The sequence below is a fragment of the Erythrolamprus reginae genome, chromosome 11 (genome assembly GCF_031021105.1).
Source record: "Erythrolamprus reginae isolate rEryReg1 chromosome 11, rEryReg1.hap1, whole genome shotgun sequence".
NCBI lineage: Eukaryota > Metazoa > Chordata > Lepidosauria > Squamata > Dipsadidae > Erythrolamprus > Erythrolamprus reginae.
This window is the reverse complement of record NC_091960.1, coordinates 3,740,343-3,757,864: the sequence shown is the minus strand read 5'-3', so window position 1 is coordinate 3,757,864 and position 17,522 is coordinate 3,740,343. Positions and strand designations below refer to the sequence as shown.

Below are 17,522 nucleotides of genomic sequence, written 5' to 3'. Positions count from 1 at the left end.
AGAAAGAGAAGAAGAAGAAGAAATAGAAGAAGAAGAAGAAGAAGAAGAAGAAGAAGAAGAAGAAGAAGAAGAAGAAGAAGAAGAAAGAGACAAGAAGAAAGACAGGGGAAGAAGATAAAATAGAGGAGGAGGAGGAGAAAAAAGACAAAGAGGAGGAAGGAGAAGGAGAAGGAGAAAAAGAAGAAAAAGGAGGAGGAGGACACAAGAAGACAGAAGAAGAAAGAGAATGAGGAAACAACAATAACGGAAGACAGAAAACAGAATGACAGAATTGGGAGGACCTTAGAGGTCTTCTAGTCCAGACCCCTGCTCAAGCAGGAACCCCTGCACCATTTCAGACAAATGGTTCTCCAATCTCTTCTTAAAAGCCTCCACAACTTCTGGTGGCAAGCTGCTCCACTGGTTCCTTGTTCTCACTGCCAGGAAATTTCTCCCTTAATTCTAGGTTGCTTCTCTCCTTTTGTCAGTGTCTCCTACTGTATTCAGGTGTTTTGCAGAATAGGTGGACTTACACCCCCCCCCCAAGCAGTGTTCAATCAGACCCCATCTTGTTGCACTGCCTGCAAATAAGCAAGGATGGGCGGGTGGTGGGTAGCGGCCCACACGCCTGCGTTCCTTCTGCAACTCTGACAAGCCGCATAAACTGATCTTCATTCCGTTTGGTGCTGAGTCAAAGACCGGGAATGTTGGTCTGGAGGTGACGGGGCTGATGAGTCAAACTTTGAGATCAAAGCTGGTAGGAATACCAGGAAGGAGGGAGGAGGGGAGGGGAGGGAGGTCTCGACTCTTCCATACCACCCCAACCTAGCTCAAAGCATAGCAGAAGGAGGGGTGTGTGTGAAAAGTGGCATTTTGAAGGTTTCTCTCTTTCTTTCTTTCTTTCTTTCTTTCTCTCTTTCTTTTTCTCTCTTTCTCTTTCTCTCTTTCTCTCTGTCTCTTTCTCTCTCTTTCTCTCTTTCTTTCTTTCTCTCCTCTTCCTCTCTCTTCCTCTCTCTTTCTCTCTCTCTTTCTTTCTCTCCCTCTTCCTCTCTTTCTCTTTCTCTCTGTCTCTTTCTCTCTCTTTCTCTCTGTTTCTTTCTTTCTCTCTTTCTTTCTTTCTCTCCTCTTCCTCTCTCTTCCTCTCTCTTTCTCTCTTTCTTTCTCTCTCTCTTTCTCTCTCTCTCTCTCTTTCTTTTTCTCTGTCTCTCTTCTCTCTCTCTCTTCCTCTCTCTCTCTTTCTTTCTCTCCTCTCCCTCTTAATACCATTTTATAAGGCCTTGGAATACTGCATTCAGTTTTGGTCGCCACGAAGCAAAAAGGATGTTGAGACTCTAGAAAGAGTGCAGAGAAGAGCGACAAAGATGATTAGGGGACTGGAGGCTCAAACATATGAAGAACGGTTGCAGGAACTGGGCATGGCTAGTTTAATGAAAAGAAGGACCAGGGGAGACATGATAGCAGCATTCCAATACTCAGGGGTTGCCACAAAACAGGAATCAACCCATTCTCCAAAGCATTTGAGGGTAGGACAAGAAGTAATGGGTGGAAACTAAACAAGAAAAGAAGTAACTTAGAACTAAGGAGAAATTTCCTGAAAGGTAGAGCAATTAATCAGTGGAACAGCTTGCCTCCAGAAGTTATGAATGCCCCAACACTGGAACTTTTAAAGAAGATGTTGGATAACCATCTGTCTGAAGTAGTGTAGGGTCATCATCATCATCATCATCATCATCATCATCATCATTATTATTATTATTATTATTATTATTATTATTATTATTATTATCCTTCTTGCAGTGACTACTACTGAGCCAGCTTTCTCTCAATTTGTACCTGTACATTTGGGTTTTCTTGCCTATAACTCCCATAAGTAGCAGGGCAAAGAACTGGAAACGGACAGGATCAAAAGTTTTAAAAACAAATAAACTTTTTTCCCCAATCTCCTGTGTGCCAGGACATCTGTTTCTGCCGGCTGCTGGGAATGTTTGCCCATTGCTGACTCAGTCTTTGCAGAAATGATGTGGTCAGAAAGTGGAATATAACCCATGGTGGCTGGAGTAGACATGTTAATCCCACGGGTCCTTTCCTGTTTTCAGCCCTTGTGGCATTTGGTTCTCTACCAGGAAGCCTGCCACTCAAATATTTGCCCCCCTGCCTTGTTTTTATCGGTGCCCGTTGTTTATCCTGGTGGCTGTCGGTGCCCACTGGTTTGACCCAGTCTCTGCGAAGGACGGTACGGTCTGGACAAGAGCATCCATTGTGGTGTCGCTTATTGTTAAGTCTGGGCTAGATTCCAAACCAAACAAGAGGGTATGCAAAGAATGGACTGAAATTAGGCTTTAGGAAAACCTAAACTTACCTTTGGCAAGTTTAACACCTTGTGGACTTCAACTCCCAGAATTCCCCAGCCAGATGTTAAGGAGGGGAGTGGAGTGATGCCAGGGAAGCGTTACCCCAAGAAACATGCTTAATAATAGAAACATAGAAACATAGAAGACTGACGGCAGAAAAAGACCTCCTGGTCCATCTAGTCTGCCCTTATACTATTTTCTGTATTTTATCTTAGGATGGATCTATGTTTATCCCAGGCATGTTTAAATTCAGTTACTGTGGATTTATCTACCACGTCTGCTGGAAGTTTGTTCCAAGGATCTACTACTCTTTCAGTAAAATAATATTTTCTCATGGTGCTTTTGATCTTTCCCCCAACTAACTTCAGATTGTGTCCCCTTGTTCTTGTGTTCACTTTCCTATTAAAAATACTTCCCTCCTGGACCTTATTTAACCCTTTCACATATTTAAATGTTTCGATCATGTCCCCCCTTTCCCTTCTGTCCTCCAGACTATACAGATTGAGTTCATGAAGTCTTTCCTGATACGTTTTATGCTTAAGACCTTCCACCATCCTTGTAGCCCGTCTTTGGACCCGTTCAATTTCGTCAATATCTTTTTGTAGGTGAGGTCTCCAGAACTGAACACAGTATTCCAAATGGGGTCTCACCAGCTCTCTATATAAGGGGATCACAATCTCCCTCTTCCTGCTTGTTATACCTCTAGCTATGCAGCCAAGCATCCTGCTTGCTTTCCCTACCGCCCGACTGCACTGTTCACCCATTTTGAGACTGTCAGAAATCACTACCCCTAAATCCTTTCCTTCTGAAGTTTTTGCTAACACAGAACTGCCAATACAATACTCAGATTGAGGATTCCTTTTCCCCAAGTGCATTATTTTACATTTGGAAACATTAAACTGCAGTTTCCATTGCTTTGACCATTTATCTAGTAAAGCTAAATCATTTACCATATTACAGACGCTTCCAGGAATATCAACCCTATTGCACACTTTAGAGTCATCGGCAAATAGGCAAAATAGGAAAATATAGGTATTTCCTTTATGTATGATTTGATTAACAAAGGGTTATCTCCAGAGACTACTATCAAGAGCGGAGTGGCTATAGCTCCTTTTCTTTGTAATATGTTTGTTGTTGATTTTTTTTTTCTGGTATGTATGTTAATGTTTTGTCTTGTTTTTAGAAAAACCCCCCCCACAAATCTTCCAGGACATAGAAACATAGATGTCTGACGGCAGAAAAAGACCTCATGGTCCATCTAGTCTGCCCTTATACTATTTTCTGTATTTTATCTTAGGATGGATATATGTTTATCCCAGGCATGTTTAAATTCAGTTACTGTGGATTTATCTACCACATCTGCTGGAAGTTTGTTCCAAGGATCTACTACTCTTTCAGTAAAATAATATTTTCTCATGTTGCTTTTGATCTTTCCCCCAACTAACTTCAGATTGTGTCCCCTTGTCCTTGTGTTCACTTTCCTATTAAAAACACTTCCCTCCTGGACCTTATTTAACCCTTTAATATATTTAAATGTTTAAATGACATGAACATTTGGGTTGTTCTGACCTCTACTGCCTTTTAAAATGCATGCCCCTCCTGTTTTAAATTATAAGGAAGAGACGCCTCGAGGGAATTCTGGGGTTTATTCTGAAATATTTTCTCAAAATATCCGGCAGGCTAAATTCTCTGCAGATGGAGGTTTGTCTCTGCATCCTTCACCAAGAGCTCCCATGCAGGGGGAAATAAACAGTTTGGTGAATGCCTGCCAATCTCCCTCTTGACCTCAGGAGGTTTCATTCAAATTAACGTCCCCACTTTGCAGAGTTCACTCGGTTTAACCATCATTTCCTGTCTGGTGGGGAAAAGCTTTTAAATGTTATTTATTTTGCGTATGGCAAAAGCTTTTCAAGTTTACTCTGATCGCCCTCGGCTTTGCTCCCAAGACCACCAGTGCGAAAAGAGACATCGTGAGAAAATATTATTTGACTGAAAGAGTCGTAGATGCTTGGAAGAAACTTCCAGCAGACGTGGTTGGTAAATCAAGTCACTGAATTGAAACATGCCTGGAATAAACATAGATCCATCCTAAGATAAAATACAGGAAATAGTATAAGGGCAGGCTAGATGGACCAGGAGGTCTTTTTCTGCCGTCAATCTTCTATGTTTCAATGTTTCTGTTTGAACCGGGAATCTCTTCTTCCAATTCTTTGGGGACAAAAAAAAACCCTCACCCTGTTTATTCTTTATACTTTACCCCTCAGCAACACTTCCTTTTAAAAAAAAATATTTTTTATTAGTTTATAAACATTAAAAACAATACACAGAAAAAGGGAACAAAACAACAAAAACACATATAAATTGTTAAAATTGATATATTGTTATTAATTGTTATTAATTGATATATTAATACTTGGGCGGCCTTGGGCCAATCAATAGGTGAAGTTGAGTTCTAGTCCTGCCTTAAGAAAGTTGGCTAGATGCTATTGGGCCAATCACTAGAAGGCTGTGAGTTCTAGTCCTGCCTTAGGAAAGTTGGTTAGATGTTGGGCCAATCACTAGGAGGCTGTGAGTTCTAGTCCCGCCTTAGGAAAGTTGACTAGATGTTGGGCCAATCACTAGGAGGCTGTGAGTTCTAGTCCCGCCTTAGAAAAGTTGGTTAGATGTTGGGCCAATCACTAGGAGACTGTGAGTTCTAGTCCCCCCTTAGGAAAGTTGGTTAGATGTTGGGCCAATCACTAGGAGGCTGTGAGTTCTAATTCTATGTTAGGAAAGCTGGCTGGATGACGTTGTGCCAATCACTAGGTGATGGTAAGTTCTAGTCCTGCCTTAGGAAAACTGGCTAAATTATATTGGGTCAACCACAGGAGACTGTGAATTCTAGTCTTGTCTTAGGCAAGAAAGCTAACTGGATGACATTGAGCCAATCACCAGGTGACAGTGAGTTCTAGCCCCTCTCTCTCTCAGCGCAACCCACCCCATAGGGTTGTTGTTGTTGAGTAAAGCCAGGTTATAAATCAATAAAGCAATACAGTGGTACCTCGTCTTACAAACGCCTCGTCATACAAACTTTTCGAGATACAAACCCGGGGTTTAAGAATTTTTTTGCCTCTTCTTACAAACTATTTTCACCTTACAAACCTACCACCGCCGCTGGGATGCCCTGCCTCTGGACTTCCGTTGCCAGCGAAGCACCCGTTTTTGCGCTGCTGGGATTCCCCTGCAGCATCGCAAAAACACAGTAGTCCAAAGGTGGGGTTTCCTATAGAGGGGAGCCTCAGGGGAATCCCAGCAGTGCTTCGGCTGGCAAAAGGGGTGAATTTGGGGCTTGGACGCATTAATCGCTTTTCCATTGATTCCTATGGGAAACATTGTTTCGTCTTACAAACTTTTCACCTTAAGAACCTCGTCCCGGAACCAATTAAGTTTGTAAGACAAGGTATCACTGTACTCTGAAAGTCTTTAAAGTTGGTCACCATCGATTCATCTTCTTCTCTTGATGTTTGCTGTTTTCTCTCAGGGCTGAATCGCAGCGCCTCCTTTTCCTGCGAAGCCCACAATGCCAAGGGCGTCAGCACATCTCGGACTGCAACGGCGAAAGGTGAGAGTTACCAGCGAAAAGGGTGTGTAAATCTACCTTGAAGAGAACCTATGGCTAGTTTAATGAAGAGAAGGACCAGGGGAGACATGATAGCAGTGTTGGTCATCACCTATAAAGCCCTTCATGGCACCGGACCAGAGTATCTTCTGCCGCACGAATCCCAGCGACCGGTTAGGTCCCACAGAGTTGGTCTCCTCCGGGTCCCGCCAACTAAACAATGTCACTTGGCGGGACCCAGAGGAAGAGCCTTTTCTGTGGTGGCTCCGACCCTCTGGAATCAGCTCCCTCCAGAGATTAGAACTGCCCCCACCCTCCTTGCCTTTCATAAACACCTTAAAACCCACCTCTGCCGTCAAGCGTGGGGGAACTGAAACATCTCCCCCTGCCTATGTAGTTTTCTGTGTATGATATGACTGTATGTATGTTTTTATATATTGGGGTTTCTTGTTTTTTAGACTTTTTAAATGTATTATTGTTATTTTAGATTCTAACTATTAGATTTGTTATTATATATTCTTTTTAACATTGCTGTAAGCCGCCCCGAGTCTATGGAGAGGGGCGGCATACAAATCTAATAATAAATAATAATAATAATAATAATAATAATAATAATAATAATAATAATAATAATAAGTTCCAATACCTCAGGGGTTGCCACAAAGAAGAAGGAGTCAACCTATTCTCCAAAGCACCTTAGAGAGTAGAACAAGAAGCAATGGGTGGAAACTAAACAAGGAGAGAAGCAACTTAGAACTAAGGAGAAATTTCCTGACAGTTAGAACAATTAATCAGTGGAACAGCTTGCCTCCAGAAGTTGTGAATGCTCCAACACTGGAAGTTTTTAAGCAGATGTTGGATAACCATTTTTTTTGAAGTAGTGTAGGGTTTCCTGCCCAAGCAGGGGGTTGGACTAGTAGACCTCCAAGGTCCCTTCCAACTCTGTTATTATTATTATTATTATTATAAGTCTCCAATTGTCCTTACCTGTTTGTTTTAGAGCACCAGTGGTCTCAGTATTGATGGGCAATATTTCTAATTATTTTCTCTCCGTAGTGTTACCTGGACGGCCACGTGACCTATCCCTTGCCCACCGTAGTGACCACAGCCTGGATGTGACGTGGGAGCCCGGTTTTAGCGGTGCCTATGCCCAGGAGTCCTGCGCCATCCAGGTAACACCGCTGCCCAGTGAAACCAACATACAGTGGTACCTCTTTTTTTAAATCTTTATTGAAGAACGAACACCACCACACAGCAGAAAAAGAGTAGTAGATGCTTGGAACAAACTTCCAGCAGACGTGGTTGGTCAATCCACAGGAACTGAATATTAAACATGACTGGAATAAACATAGATACATCCTAAGATAAAATACAGGAAGTAGTATAAGGGCAGACTGGATGGATCATGAGGTCTTTTTCTGCCGTCAATCTTCTATGTTTCTATGAATGAGAAAGGGAGGGAGGGAGGGAGGGAGGGAGGGAGGGAGGGAGGAAGGAAGGAAGGAAGGGAAAGAAGAGAAAGAAGGAAGAATCCACGGTAACTGAATTGAAACATGCCTGGGATAAACATATATCCATTGTAAGATAAAATACAGAAAATAGTATAAGGGCAGATTAGATGGACCATGAGGTCTTTTTCTGCCGTCAGTCTTCTATGTTTCTATGAATGAGAAAGGGAGGGAGGGAGGGAGGAAGGGAGGGAGGAAGGAAGGGAAAGAAGAGAAAGAAGGAAGAATCCACAGTAACTGAATTGAAACATGCCTGGGATAAACATATATCCATCCTAAGATAAAATACAGAAAATAGTAGAAGGGCAGACTAGATGGACCATGAGGTCTTTTTCTGCCGTCAGTCTTCTATGTTTCTATGTTTCTACCACAAAGTATATGTGTTCTACATGTACACATCACGAGAAAGAAATTTGAGCATGAGCAATATGAGAAAAGTATCAAATATATTACTTTTACATTAAACCTCTTTCATAATAGGAAGTTAGCATCTTGGCTGAATAAAAGAGAGAAAGAAGAACAGCAAATTGATAAAATGTAAAAAAAATGTAAAGAAGAAGAAATAAAGAAATAGGGGGAAAGAAGAAAGAGAAGAAAGAAAGAGAAGGAGAGGAGGAAAATATACATACAGTGCTCAAAAAAATAAAGGGAGCACTCAAAGAACACAGCCTAGATATGAATGAATGAAACATTCCCATTGAATACTTTTATTAATTAATTAATTAATTTATTTATTTATTGGACTTATAGAAACAGAACTTTGTTCTGTACAAAGTTGAATGTGCACAACAGCCTGTGAAATTGACTGTCAATCAGTGTTGCTTCCTAAGTGGACAAGTTTGATTTCACAGAAGTTTGATTGACTTGGAGTTAGATTGTGTTGTTTAAGGCAGTGTTTCCCAACCTTGGCGACTTGAAGATATCTGGACTTCAACTCCCAGAATTCCCCAGCCAGCATTCGCTCCATACATCAATCAATGCTTTTCTAATTATATTATTTTTAAAGTATGAATGTGTTTTAATCTTATCATACCATATGAAGGCATGCCAACCTTGCATTAAATCATGACCTTCTAAATTAAGTAACCTTTGATTAACCAAAGTTAACCACTCTTTTATCCATGTTAAGGCAGTAGCATAGTAGTATAATTTCCAATTTGGGAGGCCAAGTCCTCCTCTCTCTTTGCAATCTTCTAACGCATTTTGCTTTATTCTTGGTTTCTTGCCTTGCCATATGAATTTTTTTATTGTCTTATTTAATTCCATAAAAAATTTCGATCCTGGAATAACTTGAAAATGAAACAAAATTTTAGGGAGGACATTCAGCTTAATTGTGGATATTCTTCCCACCAAGTCCAAATATCTTCACGTTGCCAAGGTTGGGGAACACTGGTTTAAGAGTTCCCTTTATTTTTTTTTTAAGCAGCCCTCTGGAACCAACTCCCCCCAGAGATTAGAACTGCCCCCACCCTCCTTGCCTTTCGTAAACAACTTAAAGCCCACCTCTGCCGCCAGGCATGGGGGAATTGAGATCCTCTTTCCCCCTAGGCCTTTACAATTCTATGCATGGTATGTATGTATGTATGTTTGGTTTTTATATTAATTGATTTTTAATCATCAATACCAAATTACTATTGTACACTGTTTTATTGTCGCTGTTAGCCGCCCCGAGTCTCTGGAGAGGGGCGGCATACAAATCCAATAAATAAATAAATAAATATATATATATATATATATATATATATATATATATATATATATATACAACAAATACAAGTCAACATCTTTGTGACAGTCGCAACGTTCATGGGGAAGCCAGATTCGCTTAACAACAGAAAAGGTTGTAAAACAGGTCGAAACTCACTTAAGAACCTTTCTCACTTAGTGACGGAAAGTTTGAGGACCACCTAATATTCTACCTCCCTTTCAGAATTGCCCTCCGAGAGAACTTGCTTTATTTTTAGGAGCGGTTTCCTGCCAAACGTTGTTGTTTCCTCCGGATGTCGGTTTACTCATCCTAGGACGGTTCCTTCCCTCTCTCTCCCCCCAAATCAGCTGAATGAAGTGTGACAAACCCCCCCACCCCCTCTTCCATCCCAAAGATGAGGAACTAAAATTCATGAGAAAGAGGTTTCTGGAGCCAAGAATGAAAACTGATAGTTTAAATTGGGGGAATTTCCAACACGTGGGCTCGTTCACGCAGGAGTGGAAGAAGGCTTCTTTACTGGAAGTTGTTTTGGGGAAAAATGCAACTTCAGCAGAAGAAGAAGAAGAAAAAAAAAGAGGAATATGGATTTTTTAAAAGAGGAAATTCAACACCCGCAAAATATAAGGCAGGGGTCATCAATCCATTGCAAACCTCTCCTCCTTGGGTGGCTCTTTCCAAAATTTCCGAGAAAACACATGGAAACCTGGCGGGAAAACACGGATTTGCAGAGGGCATTTTGCATTTTTGCAAAAACTTAAGATTGAACGAAGGAAAACCTTGTTTTTCCCCACTTCAGAATGAAGGAAAAGGAGTGTGTGACTGTTTTTATATAAAGGGTTTTAAATGGTTTTTTCAATCGTGGGATTTGTACTGTGTTTTGTTGTTGTGAGCCGCTCTGAGTCTTAGGAGAGGGGCGGGATACAAATCTAATAAATAATAATAATAATAATAATAAGAAGAAGAAGAAGAAGAAGAAGAAGAAGAAGAAGGAAGAAGAAGAAGGAAGAAGAAGAAGAAGAAGAAGAAGAAGAAGAAGAAGAAGGAAGAAGAAGAAGAAGAAGGAAGAAGAAGAAGAAGGAAGAAGGAAGAAGAAGGAAGAAGAAGAAGAAGAAAGAAGAAGAAGGAAGAAGAAGAAGAGGAAGAAGAAGGAAGAAGAAGAAGAAGAAGGAAGAAGAAGAAGAAGAAGAAGGAAGAAGAAGAAGAAGAAGGAAGAAGGAAGAAGAAGAAGAAGGAAGAAGAAGGAAGAAGAAGAAGAAGAAGAAGGAAGAAGAAGAAGGAAGAAGAAGAAGAAGGAAGAAGAAGAAGGAAGAAGAAGAAGAAGGAAGAAGAAGAAGGAAGAAGAAGAAGAAGGAAGAAGAAGAAGAAGAAGGAAGAAGAAGAAGAAGAAGGAAGAAGAAGGAAGAAGAAGAAGAAGGAAGAAGAAGAAGAAGAAGGAAGAAGAAGAAGAAGAAGGAAGAAGAAGAAGAAGAAGAAGAAGAAGAAGAAGAAGAAGGAAGAAGAAGAAGAAGGAAGAAGAAGAAGAAGGAAGAAGAAGAAGATAATAATATCGTTCTTCTTATACCTCCAAAATCTGAGATTTGGAAAAGCAAAATGGGGAGCTTGGTTCCAAAAAAAGCAAGGAATTTAACTCCGGGGTCAAATTCTTGTCTTGTTTTCTTTATTGGAACGCCTCGATTCGTTTCATATGTTTAAAGAATAAAGGGAAAAAAATAGGAAGAAAAGAAAAAAAGGGGGGGAGGGAAGAATGGAGTGAATGAAGAATAAAACATCATAAATGCAGCTAGTCCTCAACATGCAACCCAAAGTAGGGCCAGAATTTCTGCTGCTAAGCAAGGGGGTTGTTAAATGAATCAGGTCCACTTTATGGTCACGGCTCTTAAGCAAATCGCTGCACTTGTTAAGTGAATTGCCACGTGGTCATTAAATGAGATCCCAAAAAGGAGATCACGTGACTCAGTCACTGCAACTGCCATAAGTACATGCCAGTTGCTAAGCACACGAATTTTGAATAATGTGACCGTGGCGATGCCTCAACGGTCAAAAGTGTGAGGACCGGGTTGTCATTAACTTTTTCCAGAGCCGTTGTAACTTTGAACGGTCACTAAATGAATAGCTGTAAGTCCACAAGTACTTCTAAAGGATTTCCCATTATTTAATAATCCCATTATTTCGTAATAATAATGTTGAATAAGATTTTCATGGGGTTGAATTCAACTTGACTTCTTTTCTCCCACTTAAAATCTCCCTGCAGTTTGGGACCATGATCAAACCAACAATCCGGGTTTAGAATAGAATGAAATGGAAATAAAACCACGGTAGGATAGGATAGGAAAGGAATGAAACATTAATAGAATAAAATAAAATAGAATAAGAATAAAACAATCATTAGAATAGAATAGAATATGGAATAGAAATAGAAACAGAATAGGAATTATCCCATAGGATAGGATGGGATAGGATAGGAATAAAACAATAATAGAATAAAGTAGAATAAGAATAAAACAATAATTAGAATAAAATGGAATGGAATGTGGAATATGGAATGGAATAGAAATAGAAGTAGAAATAGGAACAGAATAGGAATCATTGCATAGGATAGGTTGGGAATAAAACAATAATAGAATAAGGAAAAATAATAATTAGAATGGAATACGGAATACAGAATATGGAATATGGAATAGAATTAAAAATAGAGATAGAACTATAGAAATAGAAATATAGAAATAGGAATGGAATAGGAATCGTTCCACAGGACAGGATAGGAATAAAACAATAATAGAAAAAAATAGAATAAGAAAAAAACTAAGAATAGAACCGGAGTTGTGATCCACGAGGGAATCGTTCCTTGCCTCTTCCTTGTCTGGGGTCGCCCTCACCTGCTTTATGCCCTTCTCTCCCCCAGGCCATGCGCTCCGATGAAGACCTGAGCACCGCTTCCGACGAGCTGTATAACCGCAAGATCCGAGTCCCGCCTTTCAGCCACACGCTGGATGGCCTGGCCGCCTTCACCACCTACCACGTGCGCGTGGCCTGCCATTCCACCGAGGGCCACTCGCCCTGGACCCACTGGGTGGCTATGGACACCTTGGAAGGGGGTAAGAGGAAGGGGGGGACATTTTATTTTATTTTATTTTATTTATTTATTTATTTTATTGTTTTAATTTAATTTAATTTAATTTAATTTAATTTAATTTAATTTAATTTAATTTAATTTAATTTAATTTAATTTAATTTAATTTAATTTAATTTAATTTAATTTAATTTAATTTAATTTAATTTAATTTAATTTAATTTAATTTAATTTAATTTAATTTAATTTAATTTAATTTAATTTAATTTAATTTAATTTAATTTAATTTAATTTAATTTAATTTAATTTAATTTAATTTAATTTAATTTAATTTAATTTAATTTAATTTAATTTAATTTTTATGTGCTTGGATAGCTTACTTTATTCTTTTGTTTTGTTTTGTTATGTTTTGTTTCATTATATTATATTATACTGTATTAAATTACTTTACATTATATATTATATATTATATTATTATATTATATTATATTATATTATATTGTATTAAATTACTTTACATTATATATTATATATTATATATTATATTATTAGATTAGATTAGATTAGATTAGATATATCATATATCATATCATTTATTCATTTGATTTCCATAGCCACCTATCTCAGCAAACAACTATGGACAGCTTACAATTCAAAACTTTAATACTGTATTATGATTAATTTTTTAAAAAAAACATATTAAAACAATTTTTAAAAACCTACCCACCCACCCCATTAGACCTTCTAATCCATTGCTGTGCATACAAAGACCTCCTGCCATGGTGCCTTTGTGGTTTCTCCCACAGCTCCTGCCGCTGCACCAGACAACCTGGTGGCGATTCAGAACGGCAGCTGCACCATCCTCCAGTGGGCGCAACCGCAGGGCAGCATCAACGGGATTCTTCGGGGGTTCAAGCTGGTGTGTCAAAGTGGGGATTCACCCGAGGTGAGTACACGGTGCTTTCAGCCCACCCAATTCCCAAGCATCCTTGACCAAGCGTGCTGCACCCCGCAACTGTTTGGGCAACAGGAACTGGTTCTATGGAGAGAGGTTTTTTTCTGTGGACCAGAAGGATTATAGAAACATAGAAACAAACCTCCTAAAATCAATTCAATTCAGAATGGAGCTGAAAGGGATCTTGGAGGTCTTAGTTCGACTCAGTGTTTGGAATACTGTGCCCAGTTCTGGAGACCTCACCTACAAAAAGTTATTGACAAGCTGAATGGGTCCAAAGACGGGCTACAAGAATGGTGGAAGGTCTTAAGCATAAAACGTATCAGGAAAGACTTCATGAACTCAATCGGTATAGTCTGGAGGACAGAAAGGAAAGGGGGGGACACGATCGAAACATTTAAAGATGTTAAAGGCTTAAATAAGGTTAGAAACATAGAAGATTGACAGCAGAAAAAGACCTCATGGTCCATCTAGTCTGCCCTTATACTATTTTCTGTATTTTATCTTAGGATGGATATATGTTTGTCCCAGGCATGTTTAAATTCAGTTACTGTGAATTTATCTACCACATCTGCTGGAAGTTTGTTCCAAGGATCTACTACTCTTTCAGTAAAATAATATTTTCTCACGTTGCTTCTGATCTTCCCCCCAACTAACCTCAGATTGTGTCCCCTTGTTCTTGTGTTCACTTTCCTATTAAAAACACTTCCCTCCTGAACTTTATTTAACCCTTTAACATATTTAAATGTTTCGATCATGTCCCCCCCTTTCCCTTCTGTCCTCCTATAACGTCAATCAAACAAATGATTGTATGTTAATTTGGTGAGGGGGGCAGGTTACCGACTCTCAACTCCCAAGCCTGCTGGGAAGTGGACAATTTTAACATATTTAAATGTTTCGATCATGTCCCCCCTTTCCCTTCTGTCCTCCAGACTATACAGATTGAGTTCATAAAGTCTTTCCTGATACGTTTTATGCTTAAGACCTTCCACCATTCTTGTAGCCCGTCTTTGGACCCATTCAATTTTGTCAATATCCAGAACTGAACACAGTATTCCAAATGTGGTCTCACCAGCACTCTATAGATGATTATTATTATTTATTTATTTACTTAGTTCATTAATTGGATTTGTATGCCGCCCCTTTCTGAGGACTTATTATATTTATAGGCCCCTCTTGTCCTTGTGGGTTCAGAGCGTCTCACAAGAATAAAATATACTGCTCAAAAAAATAAAGGGAACCTTCCAAGAACACATCCTAGATCCGAATGGATGAAATATTCTCACTGAATACTTTTCTTCTGTGCAAATTTGAATGTGCACAACAGCAGGTGAACTTGATTGTCAATCAGTGTTGCTTCCTAAGTGGACAGTTTGATTTCAGAAAAGTTTGATTCGCCTGGAGTTATATTCTGTTGTTTAAGGGTTCCCTTTATTTTTTTGCAGCAGTGTATAAACAAGATAAAATGGTACAAACAATTGAAAAATTAAGAGACGTCAAAATCCCTATTAAAAAGTTCTCTTCCCCTCAAGGTCATCGTGGACGTGGGGCTGACCAACGAGACGGTTTTGTCTCTGAACTCAAGCGTACAGAACCTGACGGTCCGGATTGCAGCCTATACCAGTGCTGGAGACGGACCTTGGAGTGAAGCCATCATGATCGTCTCAGAACCAGGTGAGAAACGGGAGACTCCAGGTTCCTCCTGGTGGGATGTGGTCTTGGCTGGTTCTGGTGCAGTCGGACCAGCTGGCTCTTCGATTCGGCTCCGTTCCTTGCGGCTTGGAAAGCTACAGAGTTTTAGAACAAAAGCCAGGTCTGGAGTCTGGATTCAAATGTAGGTCTGGCGAGTCCCAAAAGGTCAAAGTTTTGTTCTAACTGAGGCCATGGCAGTTAAGAGTGGCTGCCTGTCTGTTTGCCGCCTCCATCCATCTGTCATCTATCTGTGGAATTCTTGGTTTTCTTTGGACTTGAGTTTTGCTTGCAGATGTTTTATTGTCCAATTATCTGTCTAGCTGTCCAGTTATCTGGCTAATTCTACTCCTCTATCCAACCACCCACTCATCCATCCATCCGTCCGTCCATCCATCCATCCATTGAGCCATTCACCCACCTACCCACCCATACATACACCATCCACCCGCCCGTCCATCCATCCACCCTTCCTTCCTTCCTTCCTTCCTTCCTTCTTTCCTTCCTTTCACCCAAATTCCATCCATCCACTCATTCACCCATCCACTTGCCCATCAATCTGTCCATCCATCCATCCACCCACACATCCACCTGCCCGTTCATCCATCCACCCACCCATTCGTCCATTCATCCACTTACCCAACCAACCATCCATCCGTCTGTCCATCCATCCATCGTTCCATTCACCCAGCCACCCAACCCTTCATCCATTCATCCAGTCACTCACCCACCCACCATCCACCTGCCCATCCATCCATCTGTCCATCTCTCCATCCATCCACCCACCCACCCACCCGTCCACCTGTCCGTCTATCCATCCATCCACCCATCCACATACATAGTTTTTAATGTTTTTTCTTTCCCTCGTGCAGGTGAACTACTACCAGCTCCTCAGTCAGGTGAGAGGCTTTTTCCTGAATCCGAGGAATGCTAAAAATGCTTAGGCAACCTCCCACAATTAGGGTTACGGCATCTCCCATCCAGGGATCGGATCCTGGGATCCTGTGGAGTTTTGCAATGCACGTCTAATGGTCCTAATTGTCTTCTAGAAAGCTCCAGAGGCTGGAGAACGTTTTGTTGCACTTCCCTGAAGCCCTGAAGTGCAAAAAACTGTCCAACGACCAACCCGGAAGTGCGGAAAGCACACTTCCGGTTTGCCCATTGTGCTGTTTTCTTGCACTCCGGGGCTTCAGGAAGCTTCCCTGAACCCTCCGTACTGCAAAAAACAGCACAACGGGCAAACCGGAAGTCCGTTTTCTGAACTTCCTGTTTGTCCGTTTTTTCACTGTCCTGGGCTTCAGTGAGGCCTGCTCCCACGTGTAGGGAGGGGGGGTTATGCACATGTGCAGAGTGGGGTGCGCATGCGCGGGGGGAGGGAATGGGTATGTTGTAGTGCACGCCCTTTTGGCACGCGAACCCGAAAAGGTTCACCACCACCGATCTATGCAGCTTCACCTACTGGAAAAGCTCTACCCACTGTTCTGTCGGGCTCTCTGGTAGAATCCTCCCAAAAATTCACAGGTACAAATTTCAGACACACACACGTTTGAAAATTCAAAACAACGTTCTTTATAATGAAAAGTCCCTTAAACCAAGCCCTCTTTTGGTATAGCCAAGAGCACTCGTCTCCAAACAAACTGGTAATTTGTACAAGTCCCTTATCAGTTCTGTGATACTTAGCTTGCAGCTGTGAGGCAATTCACAGTCCTTCTTCTTTCACAAAGTGAAACACACTTTACTCTGGTTTAGTTTCAAAGCGGGGAAACATCAGCACACAAAAGGTCAAAGTCAGCAAAGCAGTCACGAAATACAACGATCAGATAATCCTCCACAATGGCCAAACCCACAGGCTGCTCATTATAGCAGCCTCACTAATGACCACAGCCCCACCCAACCACAGGTGGCCTCATTTTCTTTGATAATAATCTCTCAGTTGTTGTTGCCTATGCATCGCTCTCCGCATGCGTGGCTGTATCATTAACTCTTGTTCTGAATCCAAGGAGGAGCTAGAGAATTGATCTCCTTCTGAGCTGTCTGCCCCACTCTCCTCCTCCCTGTCACTCATGTCTTCTTGGTCAGAGGAGCCTTCATCAGCAGATTCCACCAGGGGCAAAACAGGCCTGCAGCATGTGGATGTCTCCCCCACATCCACAGTCCTTGGGGCAGGAGCTGGGCCAGAGCTAACCACAACACTCACTAACAGTAGTTTCTTCTTCCACGCAGTAGGAGTCACCGTCCCTGCCTTCTCCTGGCACTGGTGGTACGTGGTGATTGCCGTGTTCACCGCCGTGGCGGCCACCATCTTCATTATCACCTTCTTGGCACGTAGGAGGCAAAAGGAGACACGCTACGGGTAAGACGAAGGCCACGCATTCTTTAAGTCTTTCATCAGTCATTTCGGGGGGGGGGTCTCGTGGAGGGACCAATGGGGACCCCATTTTATGCTTCCTTCCTGCGCAGAGAAGCCTTTGAGCCCAACATGGAGCAGGGAGATTTGGTGGTTCATTATCGCGCCCGCAAATCGTACAGCCGCCGGACCACTGAAGCGACTTGTGAGTTCCTCTTCTCCGCAGATCCAATGTATATCAGGGCGTGAATTAGGTAGGGAAAGCAAGTAGGACGCTCAGCTGCATAACTAGAGGTATAACAAGCAGGAAGAGGGAG

General features: G+C 41.2%; 1 protein-coding gene across 2 annotated transcripts in view; it reads left to right on the top strand.

Moving 5' to 3' along the window:
- Positions 1 to 17,522, top strand: part of AXL (AXL receptor tyrosine kinase) — a 66,543-nt gene that overhangs the window by 29,861 nt on the left and 19,160 nt on the right. Inside the window, exons 5-12 of one of the 2 annotated variants that reach the window (XM_070764895.1) lie at positions 5,851 to 5,931; positions 6,985 to 7,100; positions 12,047 to 12,239; positions 13,021 to 13,160; positions 14,702 to 14,843; positions 15,731 to 15,757; positions 17,085 to 17,211; positions 17,319 to 17,410. In XM_070764895.1, coding sequence (XP_070620996.1) covers positions 5,851 to 5,931; positions 6,985 to 7,100; positions 12,047 to 12,239; positions 13,021 to 13,160; positions 14,702 to 14,843; positions 15,731 to 15,757; positions 17,085 to 17,211; positions 17,319 to 17,410 — 918 coding nt within the window. Of the gene's footprint in view, positions 1 to 5,850; positions 5,932 to 6,984; positions 7,101 to 12,046; positions 12,240 to 13,020; positions 13,161 to 14,701; positions 14,844 to 15,730; positions 15,758 to 17,081; positions 17,212 to 17,318; positions 17,411 to 17,522 lie in introns of both variants that reach the window. The other variant, XM_070764894.1, reaches the window with a different exon arrangement.